We start from the raw sequence: 15,725 nt of genomic DNA on the forward strand, positions 1-15,725 counted from the left end.
CACACACACACACACACACACACACACACACACACACACACACACACGGCAGCAGATCTCTGTGTGTTTGGCAGGGAAACGAACAAGGTGCCAAACTGTGATTCATGGTTGTGTGCATATTTGTGTTCATGCAACTCTATCCTTCCTTCCTTCCTTCCTTCCTTCCTCCCTCCTCCAGTGGACATACGAGAGATCCGGGAGCTGCGGTTGGGGAAGGGCTCCCGTGACTTTGAGCGCTACCCGGAGGAGGCCCGTAAGCTTGACACCGCCCACTGCTTCATCGTGCTCTACGGCCTGGAGTTTCGCCTCAGGACGCTCAGCGTGGCCGGTCAGTGGGCTTAAAGAACTGTATGTGTGTGCACAAGTGATTCCCAATGTACCTTTGCTTGATTCACTGTCACTTCAAAGATCGTGCTTTTTAAGAGTGTGTTTAAAGGACAAATATTACCCATTGGGTGTCATGTTTGTTGTTATGGCCATCATTTTTCTCAGTAGTAATATTGTAGTCAAGCTTATTTGTGAGATGATGGAACACAGTGACATCCCTGATATGGGTCAATAAAAACGAGCAGTAGCATGATCAATTAAAACCTAAACTGTGTGTGCGTGTGTGTGTGTGTGTGTGTGTGCGTGTGTGTGGAATGAGAGATTATTACCATTATTCAGGTGCACGTTCTTTTGGTTTTACATCCAAATAAAGTGGTTCAGATAATCTGTATAACCCGTTGACTTTGTTTTGGTGATGTGTCCGTGTTTGGTGAGTAGATTATGATTCATAAAAAGTAATGAACACACCTACAAAATTGAATTCACATTTAAATAAGCTTTTAAATAAATATTTAGCTGCTAAACCTTTAGGGAAGTCACCAAAGCCAGATATTCTTTACACTTTTCTATTTCTTTTGTCTTTACAGCCTTCAGTGAAGAGGAGGTCAACATGTGGGTCACTGGTCTCAACTGGCTGATGACAGACACACAGAGAGCTCCCGCACCACAGCAGACAGACAGGTGTGTGTCCATGTGTTCAGCTGCTTGTAGTCGTGACTTAAAGGAATACTCCATTGAATATGTCGTCTGTTGATAGTAAAAACTGACCTCAGGTAGGCTTGAAAGTTTGTAGAGGGCTCCCAGTACTGAAACAATTAGTCAACTTATTTCATTAGTTCATCAACGGAAAATGAATTGACAACAACTTTCATCAAAGTAAGTTCTTTTAGCAAAACAAATGCCTAGTTGCAGCTACTCAAACATGAATATTTGCTGGTTATTGTCATCTTCTATGATTGGAAAGTGAATGTCTTTGAGTGAAATGGATCAGCAAGTCATAAACCTGCATCACTGAACTATTAATCTGTGTGTTTATGAAGCACCCCTCCCTGTGTGTGTGTGTGTGTGTGTGTGTGTGTGTGTGTGTGTGTGTGTGTGTGTGTGTGTGTGTGATTAAGTGATAGCTGGTTGCATCAAAAGAAGTAGCGGCATGAACGGGAAAGGGAGGTACCGGTCGGAGGAGAGGACAAATATTTGTTTTGGGATGAAAATATTTACTCCAGATGAATGTGCGGGGGCAGTTATGGCTTCTGTGGTGTGAGCAGGAGAACAGAAGGTGTCTGTCGACATAATGTGAGCGGTATATGTTTGGAGATGGTCAGAGGAAATGAAATGGCTAATTTCGTCTGTTTATGAGACTTTAACTGTAGATTCAACAGCTTTCATTGGGTTTGACAAATACAGACTCTATATAACGTCAACTTGTTGCTCTATTTGAATTTGAATTCTCCTCAGTTCTTGTGTACGGAAATATCTATTTGTCCTCATCCTCGAAGACTTCACTCTTTTAAAGGGCCAGTGTGTAGCAATTACACAGATCTATTGGCAGAACTGGAATATGATATATATCCAAGTATGTTTTCTTTAGTGTATAATCACCTGAAAATAAGGATTGCATTTCAGTTGCCTTAAAATACGGAGGTTATCTCTTCATACAGGGCGGGTCATCTTCACAGATTCCGCTATGCTGCTGTTCTACAGTAGCCCAGAAGGGACAAACCAAACACTGGCTCTAGATCTCCAGGTCTGAAAAGTGAAGGTGACGCGGAAGAGCCTTACATTTTTTTCTATTGGCCATCAGCGGGTCACTCCTCTGATTTGCAAACATGAGTCAGATTGTATGGAAGTCAGTGAGATAATGCCCGTACTTTATTACCTCAGTAAACATTGTGAGTTTATGGTCTCCATCGCTAGTTTCAAGTGTTCTTCAATACAGCATGATGCTCACTTTGTAAATTATTGTCCCATTTAGAGTAAAATGGACCATAAAGCAGGGCTGTGGCCCAAATCTTCTATCCATACATAGGTCATTTCTTATTCTGGTAACGATATACATCACGATATAGCATGTTTTCTGGTAATTCAATAATAGTCTATATTAAATAAGCACATGGTTTAGTATTCTCCTGAAGAAAAGTATTTTTGAAAGTTAATTGTAACATTTTGGTCCTCTAAAAATGTCTTGGTCATCGTTCTGTTGTACTTGGCTCCACCCTCTCGTGTTACTTCTGGTTGCAAAAAAACCAAGATGGCGATGGCCAAAACGCCGAACTCGAAGCTTCAAAACTGTAGTTCACAAACCAATGGGTGACGCTACGTTGACTACGTCACCTTCTAGTATACAGGATGCAATCTGCAACCTCACAGCTCGACGTCGCCAAATCATACAACATTAAAGAAAATATACAAACATATATGTAAGCTAAGCCTTCATACAGTGTTATCATGCTAGCTATACTGGGACTAAATAGCTTTACACAGCAGTACAAGAACAATGCTGCTTCTTAATTTTCATGTCTTTTATAGCTGGTGAGGATGCTGGCTCTTTGCCTCGGATCTGTTAGCACGACCTTTATAATATCCTCATTTTAAACGTCTGCCGGAGTTCAGTTCATGGAGCTAACGTTGGCTTATTGAGCTAGCTATTCCCGATTAAATGATCTTGCGACAGTCTTCATTTCAGTCTGTAAATTCAGCGTTTGCTGGCTAGAAATAAGGCTTCGTCTGAGCTCAATGACATATTGTTACATATTGCTAGCACTTTTTAGTAATTACAAATTTGATCAAATATAATACATTCACAATGAGAATATGTATTCTGATTTATTTGCAAAATGTATCTAAATTTCAGTCTCCAGCAACGCAGTGCAACATTTAATCTGTAAGCGATCACTCTCATTTTCTTTAGCGAACGTGTGTGACTTCTATTTTTACTTCCAGCGGGATTCTCGTAATAGTCGCTCTTTCAGTGTGGTGTTTTCTCTCTCCATCCCTCCCTCCATAGGTGGCTGAGGAAGCAGTTCGAGGCCATGGACAGGAACCACGAGGGCAGGTGGGTGACTCGCCACAAACACGTCAACACCCAATCAGAGCTCCCACAGCAGCCTGTGATGGATGCTTATGGGTCTGTCACAGCAGGTGGCGCGTGGAGGTGAAACCAGATCCAGATGTCATCAACGAGCGTGTCGCACATCTGTTAGGGGTCTGCAATGACCTTAACCTCCACGCACATCCACACCCAGAAGCTCCGCATGTCTCTCACACACACACTTTCTCTGTCTGTTTCTCTCCCGCTCACATTAATAAATCCCGGCTTCTGTTTGGGTGGAAGCCGCTCCAGGACAAACAGCCTGCCACTGCCTGATAAGGAGCAGGAAGTGATGCGATGGGCTGGGAGAGAGCAACTTCCTGTCTCCTGTGAAAATAGTAACAGTAGCTAGACAGAGGGAAGCGGGCGGAGAGAGGAATCAGACCCGGCAGTGGTTGAGGTCGTTGAGCCCAAAAGAGCCTCTCAGCGCACTGACCTGAAGTCTTCTTCTACCTGCCTCTTGCTTTCTTCCTCATTCTATGACTGATGGTCGCATGTGTTTTGTTCATCAGTGAAAGTGATTATCCATGTGCTGTTTGTCCAAGAGAAATAGGATTGTTGAGGTAAAGACATCAGCAACTCCACAGAAGACACTGCAACAGCGTATTTCTACATATGCTCTTTAATTGGTACAAACTAGGTCCTTTAATTAGCTGTTGCATAGATTTACATCATAACTGCAGATGTCAAGGACTCCCTGTTGGTTTAAAAGTCAAGCTTCAAGGTTCACTCTTCATCGTGGAAACGGCTAATCTCTTGAGCCAACACGGACAAGAATGTGCTCAGAAGAAAATGGAAGTTTTAATATTTAAAATGTAGAATCCTCGACCTTATCGCCTTAAAGCATACAGCGCCATCTCCTGGTTCTTTGATGTTTCTAATGTAGCGTCCCTCTCTTTTCAGCATCACAGTGAAGGAAGTGAAAGCTCTGCTGCCTCAGGTCAACTACAGAGTCCCCAACATGCGCTTTCTCAAAGACAAGCTGCAGGTCAGAGCACAATATCAGTCTGATTCATTCGAATGTCTCTGACTTGTGTGTCACACTAACTCTCCTCCCTGTTCACAAAGGAGGTGGAGGCCAGGAGCGACTTGTCCTACCCCAACTTCTCACAGCTCTACAGAACGCTAATGTTTGACGCTCAGAAGACCGTGAGTCTCGGTTTCGTGTTTGGACACGTACGCACTTCCACAGTCGTGGAGGAAGTACTCAAATCCTTTACTAAAAGTAGTTGTATCACAATGGGAGAGTAGGACCATATACTCGTGTTATTGCGAGGTTTAGTTCCATAATTACGAATCATGTACACTTTATGCTAGTTTCAAAATGGTTAGCTGTGGCTTTAAAGTACACGTGATTTGTTGCAAAAATTATAAAACATGCAAAACCACCAAGATGGTCCTTTTTTAATAAGTAATGATGAAAAACAATCACAAAATTGGAGACACATGGTTTTTCCGCTCAGCTGTAAGAGTGCATGCTCTTCTAAACATTCTCTAAAACTCTTACATTGTGGCATTGAGCTGCAACAACTTGCTGCTCTTTATTTTGGAGATACAGGATGACGACAGCAATATTTGAGGATCTTGTTTCATGTTCATTTTACAGTCTGAATGTGAAACACACAGCCAGTAACATCCACCATCAGATAGACTTCTCCCACGATGGAGAAGTAAAGTTTTTGTACATCAAAGTCACAACCTCAGTACTGTATTTGAGTACTTCTGCACTCCACCCCTCCACGCTCACTTCCTGTTTGTGCTTCACCTGGCTCCCCCTCACCTGTCTGTCACCTGGTTCCTCCCTTTTGTTCCCAGATTATTGAGCAGCTGGAGCTCTCCTTCCCACTGCGGTGAGTCCCTTCACCTCCACCACCTCCTCTTCCTCGGTGTCCACTCCCTTGTCTTCACGTGCCCCCACTATTGTCCTTCTACCCGTCCACACACTTAATTCATCAGTGTCTTAAGGGAGCTTTTGGCTTTCACAAAAGTGAAACATTTCCATGTGTTTTTGCCATTTTAATGGTACCTTTTAATGTTCGTTTTTTTTTTTGCTCTTTGGATGTGAAACGTTTAACGTAATGTGAAATGAACTTGGTATAATTTAGAATTGGCGTAGGTAGAGTAAAAAGGTTGTCTGCCAGACAGACTTTTCTATGTGAATGTGTCTCCTCTCTCATTTTCGTTGAACCTTTCTTTAACCTTCACTCCCGCTGAGTGACATCTTGAAAACCGTTGTATTTGTAGGAATGTTGACAGACCGGAGCTCTGTCAGATCTCCCTCTACGACTTCCAGAAGTTTCTACAGATGGACCAGAAGGTACAGAGCAGATTCAGAAAATGCTCTCTTTAAAAAAAACTGCTCTGTGCTCACTTGTTTATCCGGCTCGTCTCAGGAGTCCTGGGCGTCGGATCTGAGTCGTGTCAGAGAGTTCCTCACGGGGTACATGAGGGGCGGACTGCAGCCGGAGCCCATGCTGCAACTTGATGAGGTGAAACTAGGGAGCCAACTGGAGTATACGCTGTGGGGACATCTTCCTGGCTCACAGTCTGATCACGTGACTTTATTTTTCCAGTTTCTGACGTTCCTGTTCTCCAAAGAGAATTCTGTGTGTGACCCTCGACTTTCACCCGTCGTTGCTGATGACATGAAACGGCCGCTCTCTCAGTACTGGATCTCCTCTTCACACAACACGTAGGTCTCGACATCTGAGACTCAAATGTTCCTAAAAGTTTATAGCTTCGTCTCAGGAGGCCCCGTACTGTAGAAGAAGATCATGTTATTGTATTTAAGGGAGCTTCGTGGGAATAATGGTGATTTATCCACTCCACGTTTAGGAAAATCTGCTTGAGTATAAGGTTTCTTTTCTTTTTGCGAAGACGAACTGTTTCCCATGTTTACCGCCTTTAAACTAAACACGTCAGATTTATATTGAATGTAATGCTGAAAAAATAAGTAGAAAAATCCAACACCAACTGATCACTTTTATCAATCAAGAAGAAACAGCCAAATATGTTTTGATTCTATTTAAAGTTTAAAGGTGTCCCGCTGCTCTTTCAGACTCGTTTCCATGTTGTCGTTCTCTCAGCTACCTGACAGGGGACCAGTTCTCCAGTGAATCATCTCTAGAAGCCTACGCCCGCTGCCTCAGGATGGGCTGCCGCTGCATTGAACGTAAGAACCAGCATTTGGTTCTAACTAACAAGAAAATGATATAGTGGTTAGGGTATTTAGCTGCTCATTCAAATGCATTGAACACTTCCTTAAATACTGGCCACATATGGAATGGCAGCGTTGTATTGTGGTCTGGTCCTTGTCCAGGTTCACACACAGCTAAACGCCTCTGTTCGGATGTTCTGTTTTCTGATCTCAGTGGACTGCTGGGACGGACCCGACGACCTGCCAATCATCTACCACGGCCACACGTTAACCTCCAAGATCAAGTTCCTGGATGTGCTGCACACCATCAAAGAACAAGCCTTCGTCACATCAGAGTAAGCTACTTCTCCATCGGTGACAATGGAACAACGTGCAGATGTCTTCCGGAGATTAAACTCAAGGGTTCACCGCCCCGCTGTTGTGTTTGTGCAGGTATCCTGTGATCCTGTCCATCGAGGACCACTGCAGTGTGGTCCAGCAGAGGAACATGGCCACGCACTTTAAGAAGGTGTTTGGAGATCTGCTGCTCACCAAGCCGGTCGATAGCAACGCAGAGGAGCTCCCCTCGCCGTACCAGCTCCGCAGGAAGATCCTCATCAAAGTACGCAGACCACCACACACCTACGTTGCAAATCAATCTCGAGCAAGATCCATCACCTCCAAAAAAAAAACATGTTCACATGGTGCATGCATGCAGTAAAATGCTCCCACGTTGAACAAGTTTCATCACTGTGTCACAGCACAAGAAACTGGTAGAAGGCACGCTGTATGAAGAGGTGACTTCAGCCGGCTACTCCGAGAACGACATCAGCAACTCGCTGAAGAACGGCATCCTTTACCTGGAAGACCCCATCGACCATGTGCGTGTGCACGAGTTCTTACGCATCAAGCATACAGTCCCTGTTGTGCGGCGTTACGGAGTTGTGTTTTTGTGTTTTTGTGTGATTCACAGACGTGGACGCCACACTATTTCGTCCTGACCAGTAATAAGATTTACTACTCAGAGGAGACGTCTCACTACCAGACAGCTGATGAAGAGGAGGACGACGAAGGAAAAGAGGTAGGGAGGTGATTAGATTCAAATAAGGAAAAAGAAGGTATTTAATCGGGTAAAGGTGACACTCAATTACGCTTTCCTGTAATTGGTCAGGAGTGTAACAACAACGAGCAGCACTGTGCAGAGCGCTGGTTCCACGGGAAGCTGGGCGGAGGTCGTGACGGTCGACAGGTGGCAGAGAAGCTCCTGCAGGAGTACTGCGAGGGCGGGGCCAAAGACGGCACCTTCCTGGTCCGGGAGAGTGAGACGTTTGTCGGGGACTACACCCTCTCGTTCTGGTCAGTGATACTCAACGGGACATCTCACTGAAAGTAATCTCCGCTGCCTCTCTTTGCACTTTGTCAGAGGAGGAAAGAGATTAGAGAAATTAGATCATAGCAGTACAGCAGCCCAGTGCTCATCATAAAGGGGGGGGGGATTTAAAAGCCTCAGTATTTGTTCAAATAGTTTGTTTTCCCCAGTTCTTGTCTCCAGCCTTCCAGAGTTTTGTGACAGACTGGAGATCATCGCGCTAACTCCCCCCCGCATGTTCCTTCTCCAGGCGCTCCGGTCGTGTCCAGCACTGCAGGATCCATTCACGGCAGGAGTCCGGCTGCACCCGCTTCTACCTAACGGACAACCTGGTGTTTGACAGCCTCTACCGCCTCATCTGCCACTACAGAGACACGCCTCTGCGCTGCAACGAGTTCGAGATGAGGCTGGGCAGTCCCGTACCTCAGCCCAACGCACACGAGAGCAGAGAGTGAGTGATTTGAAGTCTGCAGAGATGTCACACTTTCTCTTTTTAAAGTGAGTGAAGGTGGAGGAGAAAAGGTTCCTCGGTTAGTGAATAGATAGTGTTGTGTTCTCCAGGTGGTTCCACTCCAGTCTGTCCCGGGTTCAGGCTGAACACATGCTGATGCGCGTCCCCAGAGACGGAGCTTTCTTGGTGCGGAAACGCAGCGAAAACAGCTCCTATGCCATCTCCTTCAGGTAGAAAACCAACGCACGCTGACTCAACGGGGACTCATCTGTTCACATTGTCTCTTTGTTTTTGTGACAAGTTGTTCTTCCTTGTCCGTCTCTCCGCAGGGCGGAGGGGAAGATCAAACACTGTCGCATTCAGCAGGAAGGCCGTCTCTTCATGTTGGGCAGCTCGGCAGAGTTCGAGAGCCTCGTCGACCTTGTGAGCTACTACGAGAAACAGCCTCTGTACCGCAAGATGAGGCTCCGGTACCCCATCAACGAGGACACTCTGGACCGCATGGGCACCACGGTGAGTCCGACACACAGCAGGTTTACATTACCGCTGTCACCCAGGGTTTCCATGTACTGTATGTCATTTTATGACTGCAAGAGTGACCATTACTTGTTTATTTCTCAGGAGCTCGACTACGGGGCTCTGTACGAGGTCCGCAGCCCTCACTTCTATGTGGAGGCCAATAAGATGCCCACAGCACGGGTAAGGGAGATCTCTTTAAACAGTTATTCAATGATTACCATATCTACGTTATCATTTAGTAAATTAGCACATTTGATTATCCTGTAAGGTAATATGGGTAGACTTTTTTTAAATAATCGTTGGAAGTAAAAGTACAAAAAGTATAGTGAATATCTGCACCAACTATGTACTGTAAAAACAGAAATATTGGTTTTGCAATGTACCCATGTAAGGACTGACAGAAGATTTTCATCTCACAGCATAACTTAACTTTTCTCTTCAGTACTGTACTAGTCATTTTACTATCTCTAGATGGCTGTGCGTTCAGGTAAGTTAAAGGAAGTGAAATGAGAAAAGTGATGTTTTGAGAAATAGAAACACTCAAAGCCTCTATGTGCACCCCCAAGTGGTTGTATCTGAAACTACACTGTGGCAGACAGACTGATGTGTCTCTCCATGCTCTCAGTGTACGGTCAAAGCTCTGTACGACTATCGAGCTCAGAGGGAAGATGAGCTCTGTTTCCCCAAACAGGCACTAGTCATCAATGTGGATAAGCAGGAGGGCAGCTGGTGAGTAAGTCTCATTGTACATGTGACCCCCCTGTGCCTCCTTTACATTAAGAGCCGCTCGTCATGAACCCGTGTGGCGTGTCCTTAGGTGGCGAGGTGACTACGGAGGAAAGAAACAGCTGTGGTTTCCTGCAAACTACGTGGAGGAGGTTCCCAGTTCTCCCACTAGAGAGCTGGATGAAGTGGTGAGTTGGGATTCTTAGCTGGAGCTGCAAGAATGTCAAATGATCAGCTTGCTTTTCCAATCGTGTGTTTTTTTAAATATTATTCTGATGTCTCAGTCAACAGAGAATAGTCCTCTTGGAACATTCCTGAAGGGCTTCATTGACGTACCCACCTGTCATGTCGGTGAGTCCCGTCAACAAACAAGAGGTTAGCATCTAATTCTCAAGAACTACCCTCTCTCAAAGCTCTGTCTCCCTCCATGTGTCCAGTGGTGCATAAGGATGGGAAGAACGCGCGTCCCTACGTGTTCACCATCCACTCCCAGCAGCTGTCCTCTCTCCCGGTTCAGACCCTGGACGTGGCAGCCGACAGTCTGGAGGACGTGACCGTCTGGGTGGGCAAGATCAGAGAGGCCACACAGAACGCTGACGCACGGGTCAGTAGCACCGAAGGATGCAGAATCAATCCCAGGATTCATTTATTAGATCTTTTTCATAATGTAAAAGGGATTGTTTTTCATATTGGCTTATCTCCATGTGACAGATGCAGGAGGAGAAGCAAATGGAGAGGAGGAAGAAGATAGCGGTGGAGCTGTCTGAGCTCGTGGTCTACTGCAGACCTGTCCCCTTCAACGAGGACAGTAAGGATCAAACTGCTCTCTCTTCTTCACTCGCCTCACTTTATAATAAGTTGTGGGTTTAAATCGTTTTTTTTTTTTTGTATTTGCTGCTACTTCTAGAGATCAGGACAGAGAGGGCGTGTTACCGGGACATGTCCTCCTTCCCAGAGACAAAGGCAGAGAAGTTTGCGACACGCAGCAGAGGGAAGCGCTTCCTGCAGTACAATCGCCGTCAGCTCTCCAGAGTTTATCCCAGAGGACAGAGGCTGGACTCGTCAAACTACGACCCGCTGCCCATGTGGCTCTGTGGCTCCCAGCTGGTCGCACTCAATTTCCAGACACCAGGTCAGTGTACAAGTATGTCTTGTGTGTACTTTTAGACGAGGTCAACGCAAGCGCACATAGAATTTATAAGAGACAAACATTTATTTTCACAAAGAGAGCTCGGCAGATGTTGAGGAAAATAAAGTACCGGCTGCATCATCTTATCTCAGATACAAATATATGAATAGTAATATTAGAATAGGAAATAAGCAATATTGCAGTGAAAATTGCTAGTTAAGTAGCACTCATTTATTCACATAACTGATATTAAAAATAAGTATCTCCTGATTAGCAAGTTAACCATAATAATCACATTTAGCCTCTGGTATTAAGTGTCCACCAGGGACAACAGATCAATATATTATATTGTATAAGAATTGATTGTTAACAGGGTAGAAAATCTGGGAGAGAAAAACAATTTCCATGTTGACAAATAGTACCCCATCACAGTGGGTCTTAGTGAGGTTAGGCGTTTTTGGGGAGGAGGATAATCAGGTTCAGCCTTGCGGTCTTCTGATAGAATCATCCGTCACATGTTGCTGTAAGACAGAAGAGGTGTGTTGAATACATATGAAATGTGTGTGTAGATAAACCCATGCAGCTGAACCAGGCCTTGTTCATGCTGGGAGGGGCCAGTGGCTTCGTTCTTCAGCCTGATGTCATGAGGGATGATGCCTTCGACCCCTTCGACAAGGACACCTTACATGTGGAGCCAATCACCATGCAGTTACAGGTCAGATTGATCATAGCAGTACAAGTATTAACTAGTAGTGAGAATCATTTTGTTTAGACAGTCTTATACCTGCCTTTCACATTCTTCCACTGTCTCTGGATCAGGTGCTGGGAGCCCGTCATCTCCCTAAAAATGGCCGCAGCATCATCTGTCCCTTCGTGGAGGTGGAGATCTGTGGAGCAGATTACGACAGCTGCAAATGCAAGACAGACGTCGTCGGTAAGAAGGCTGTTGTCTCATGGTCACAGTGGATCACATTTACATTCACGCTGTAATGTGAGCTCAACGTCTTCCTCCTGACACCCCTCCCCCCAGCTGATAACGGACTGAATCCTGTGTGGGTGCAGAAGCAGTTTGTGTTTGACATCCACAACCCCACCTTCTCCTTTCTGCGCTTCACCGTCTACGAGGAGGACATGTTCAGTGATCCGAACTTCCTGGCACAGGCCACCTATCCTGTCCGCCTGCTACGAACAGGTGAATGTAACGGCTTAGTCCCGCCCCTCCAACACAGACCGGCCAATCATAGCATAGCATCGGCCATTTCTGAACAGGGCCTGAGTAGCATGGCTCTACTCCAGTCTGGTTTTGTTAATTTTGTCATGGTTTTAAAAACGGTACTTAAAAACATAATGAAATAGCACTTCTAAATGATTGTTAAAATAAAGGATCCCTGCAGAGGGGGCCTTCTTGTTCAACCATAAACAGCAGCTATATCGCTCACTAAACCTGTCTTGTTCCAAAACTTTGACGTATTAGTCATTTACATATTTTAAAACTACTGGATTGCCCACACTGTCACTAACTGAATGAATAATATGTAATTTTTTCGAAATGCAATTTCAGAGAGAATGCTCTATAATATGTGTAACTGACTCAGCAGCTAAAGCCTACAGATCTATACTCACTGTCAGAATCATTAAAACGCAGCATGTGTACATTCAGTATAACTTCAGAAGCTTACCTAGCAACAGAGGTAATGAGAGCTCCACATCTCCTTCAGACCTCTGAAGAAATTGCATGACAAGACTATGGAGCACAGTATAATTGTCGGATGCTGTGATTGGGCAGTCTGCATTTGAGAGGTGGGATTTAGCAAATTGTTCTTGCCAATCCTAATTTAATCCAGACAAATATTTCACTAAACTTGAATTAGTTCTGTCATTTGTGTTGTCAGGCTACAGGAGCGTCCCTCTTAAGAACAGCTACAGTGAAGAGCTGGAGTTGGCATCACTGCTGATCCACATAGAGATCGTCAATGCAAAGGTGCCGCTGCTGTGAGAGAGACATGTTCATTCTACTTAAGAGTCCATAACTGATAACTTACCCTCGTCTTGCTGTTCTCTCTTCCTCACTATGGCTGCAGGAGGAAGACGATGAGAACATGTACATGACCATCCAGCGTCTGCGGGATCGAACCAGCGAGCTGACCAACCAGGTGTCCCTCCTGGAGAGGTCGGGCTCCGGGGATCTGGGATACCAGCAGAGTCTGGAGGAGCTCAGAGCAGCTCAGGACCAACTGAGTGAGCTGGTGGAGGCTCGAAACCACAGGTGACTGATGGGAGGAGAAAGATCCAGAAACAAGGCTGTAGGAAGTCTTGTGTGTAGACGGTCTAATATATTATAGTACGTTCTTTATTATTAGTGCTGCAAACTGAATATTAACTACAGAGCTGAGCTGAATGCCCTTTTAAACATTCAAAGCTTCTCTTTATGACGAAGAGAAAAAGAAGTGATTATTGGATTAAATGTACTCATTTTGTGTTAAATCAACTTTCTTTTACCTGTTGACGATCTCACAGGCTCAGTTTTAAAGCTAGTATAAAGATGCAGTATCATATGAATCTAGACAACGAAGAATTTTCTCATCTGCAGACTGACATGTTCACAAATGAAGGCTTGGGATGACATTGTATTACACACAATGGTTTTGCTTTTTGCTTTACCAGGCTGATGGAGAAGAAGAGAAGGGAGAAACTGAGGCAGCAGGTGGCAGCAAAGCGCAGCTAATTCTCTGATCCACCAGAGAGCGCTACACAGGCACTGTACAGCGACTTCAACCCATTCATAAGTGGACTATAAACAATGACAAACAGAAGCATCTCATGGACTAAGAATAAAACCGCACACAACTAAGCTATGTAAACAATCATGGATTAGTGCTGAATCGCACCAAGAGTGAAATGGCTTTCTTCTGATGTTTTCATGGAAACAATACAGACAGGAGAGATGAAGTATCACAGCTCAGAAAGTCAACCTGCAACCTTTCTTGGGTTTGGGACGGTTGATCAGAAATAATCTATTTGAAGTTGCCACCGTGAGCTTTTGGAAATAAAAATCAGGGCATTATTAATCATTTTAAGTTTCAGACACTACTGCCACGACAATATAAAGTCAATTTCAGTACATTCTGTCAACAACAGATTAATGCTGTCAAACAAAACCAGTCTTGTTGACCTGTGATCAGATGATGAGACCTGGCTGGTATAACTATGTCTTGATAGCGATAGCGAGCACCAGACAGATAGCAGTCTCGTCTCCCAGTGACTGGGATCATTGTTTTATGAGAAAGTTAACATCAGGCTCGACTTAAATATTGCTTTCTTTACCTGGGAAAGCAAAATATAACTACAAGGATATAAATGTACTGAATTGTTGGTTATTAAAATAGTTTCAGATTCCTGATCCAGTCATTTCAATCGGTCCCTCTTAAAACTGAACTGAAGTTTAAAGTTCGCTCTTACTGCGTTTTGGTCTTGAAGAGAAAAACTCAGGAAACAAACGGATGGAATTAAAGTGAACATGTATGTGTGCCTTTGATATTACGCTTTGTGACTAAGTAAAAGAAAACTCTACAACTGGAATAGTGACCCTTTATGAAAAAACTACCAACAAATCCACTCGTTTGGCTCAGACCACTACTCATGAAATGGGTTTAAAAAGGGATTTTTGGACTAGTTCTAGTCTTAATCAAAACCAAATGTTTTTTTGATGGGGGGTCCACGTGACGGGAGCCCCTCTCAACCTGCGGTCAGTCATTCCTGTTCTACCAAGAGAGCACAAACGGGATGACCTGTATGGAATAAAACCTCTTCAAAGGGCTCTAAATAAACTACCTACACTAAAGAGGCTCGAGACAAACAGGGGCTATGAATGAAAACCTGAACCACGATCAGTTCCCAACATCTGGCTCTTATCAACAGATGGGACTCAACTGGTGCTGGATCTGCAATAAACGGCTTCATATCTATTCTCCTGTCTAACGTCACATTGTATATAACTTCTGTTATTTATGAAACCAGTGGAGATCTTGTTTTACTAGATGAAAGATGATACTAGGAGAATGATAATAGACTTCAGATTAACGATACTGTCCCTTTAAATGTCACCATAGACACAAACCCCCCCACCCCCCCATGCTGCAGTGGGGACTTCTATGCAAACTGGTCTTGTTGGCCTCTAGCCATTGTTTGATTGAGATCTCTCCGTACCTATGCCAACTGTCTACTATAATGACTCTGTATTCAAATGCTGTTGACATTTAATAAAGCTCTTTAATGTACTCCTGTCTGCAATGTCTTTGAAATGTGTAGGACTTACTATACCAGGACTTTAAAAAATATACCAGGACGATCACTTTTTCTTCTGACCTACTATACTGTGAGCTTTTTATGAATTTTTCCACATATAATATAACTTTCTAGTGACTTATTTCGACATTCTACTGCAGTGACTTTTGACACACTATACCATTACCGTCATCCTCTATTCTGACAGAATATCTGATGACTTCATGACTTTTTTTTTGACACACTATGAACATTTTAAGACTTTTCTGTGAGATAACATACTATACCATAATTATTTTTCCGACAAACTATGAGTTTCTTTTTTTAAAGTACTATCCCATGATATTTACAAACAACTTTACCATGACTTTTTTTTAACATTATATATATACATTTTTTGATTTGGTTCGACATGCTATATGACGAGTTTATCCCCTTTTCAACATGCTATACCGTGACTGTTTTCAAAGTACTATACTGTTACTTTTACCACCTACTATACTTTTACTATTACCACCTCAGATGCCACAGACGGGGGGAGACTGACTAGACCAGTGTATTAATACCACAATATAAAATATATAAAAAAACACAATGTTACAAGTGAAAGTCCTGAATTCAAAATCTTACTCAAGCAAAAGTATGTTAGTCTATAATCAAGAAAATGTGCTTAAAGTAAAAATGGTACTCCCTATG

The 15,725-nt window shown here is 43.9% G+C and overlaps 1 protein-coding gene across 1 annotated transcript in view; it reads left to right on the top strand.

The window, feature by feature from the left end:
* Positions 1 to 15,005, top strand: part of LOC116395636 (1-phosphatidylinositol 4,5-bisphosphate phosphodiesterase gamma-1-like) — a 21,790-nt gene extending 6,785 nt beyond the window's left edge. Inside the window, exons 2-32 of the mRNA XM_031869663.1 lie at positions 179 to 328; positions 915 to 1,008; positions 3,332 to 3,379; positions 4,319 to 4,403; positions 4,484 to 4,564; positions 5,231 to 5,265; positions 5,660 to 5,732; positions 5,809 to 5,904; positions 5,989 to 6,107; positions 6,502 to 6,587; positions 6,787 to 6,907; positions 7,005 to 7,173; positions 7,313 to 7,432; positions 7,525 to 7,632; positions 7,723 to 7,907; positions 8,171 to 8,371; positions 8,482 to 8,601; positions 8,701 to 8,884; positions 8,993 to 9,070; positions 9,516 to 9,619; positions 9,708 to 9,804; positions 9,901 to 9,967; positions 10,054 to 10,220; positions 10,328 to 10,424; positions 10,524 to 10,748; positions 11,315 to 11,460; positions 11,565 to 11,679; positions 11,776 to 11,937; positions 12,638 to 12,726; positions 12,827 to 13,011; positions 13,410 to 15,005. Coding sequence (XP_031725523.1) covers positions 179 to 328; positions 915 to 1,008; positions 3,332 to 3,379; positions 4,319 to 4,403; positions 4,484 to 4,564; positions 5,231 to 5,265; positions 5,660 to 5,732; positions 5,809 to 5,904; positions 5,989 to 6,107; positions 6,502 to 6,587; positions 6,787 to 6,907; positions 7,005 to 7,173; positions 7,313 to 7,432; positions 7,525 to 7,632; positions 7,723 to 7,907; positions 8,171 to 8,371; positions 8,482 to 8,601; positions 8,701 to 8,884; positions 8,993 to 9,070; positions 9,516 to 9,619; positions 9,708 to 9,804; positions 9,901 to 9,967; positions 10,054 to 10,220; positions 10,328 to 10,424; positions 10,524 to 10,748; positions 11,315 to 11,460; positions 11,565 to 11,679; positions 11,776 to 11,937; positions 12,638 to 12,726; positions 12,827 to 13,011; positions 13,410 to 13,470 — 3,668 coding nt within the window. The 3' untranslated portion in view covers positions 13,471 to 15,005. The remainder of the gene's footprint in view (positions 1 to 178; positions 329 to 914; positions 1,009 to 3,331; positions 3,380 to 4,318; positions 4,404 to 4,483; positions 4,565 to 5,230; positions 5,266 to 5,659; positions 5,733 to 5,808; positions 5,905 to 5,988; positions 6,108 to 6,501; positions 6,588 to 6,786; positions 6,908 to 7,004; positions 7,174 to 7,312; positions 7,433 to 7,524; positions 7,633 to 7,722; positions 7,908 to 8,170; positions 8,372 to 8,481; positions 8,602 to 8,700; positions 8,885 to 8,992; positions 9,071 to 9,515; positions 9,620 to 9,707; positions 9,805 to 9,900; positions 9,968 to 10,053; positions 10,221 to 10,327; positions 10,425 to 10,523; positions 10,749 to 11,314; positions 11,461 to 11,564; positions 11,680 to 11,775; positions 11,938 to 12,637; positions 12,727 to 12,826; positions 13,012 to 13,409) is intronic.
* Positions 15,006 to 15,725: the final 720 nt, after the last annotated feature.

This window comes from Anarrhichthys ocellatus, unplaced genomic scaffold, assembly GCF_004355925.1.
Source record: "Anarrhichthys ocellatus isolate YVR2014 unplaced genomic scaffold, GSC_Weel_1.0 scaffold48, whole genome shotgun sequence".
Taxonomy (NCBI): Eukaryota; Metazoa; Chordata; class Actinopteri; order Perciformes; family Anarhichadidae; genus Anarrhichthys; species Anarrhichthys ocellatus.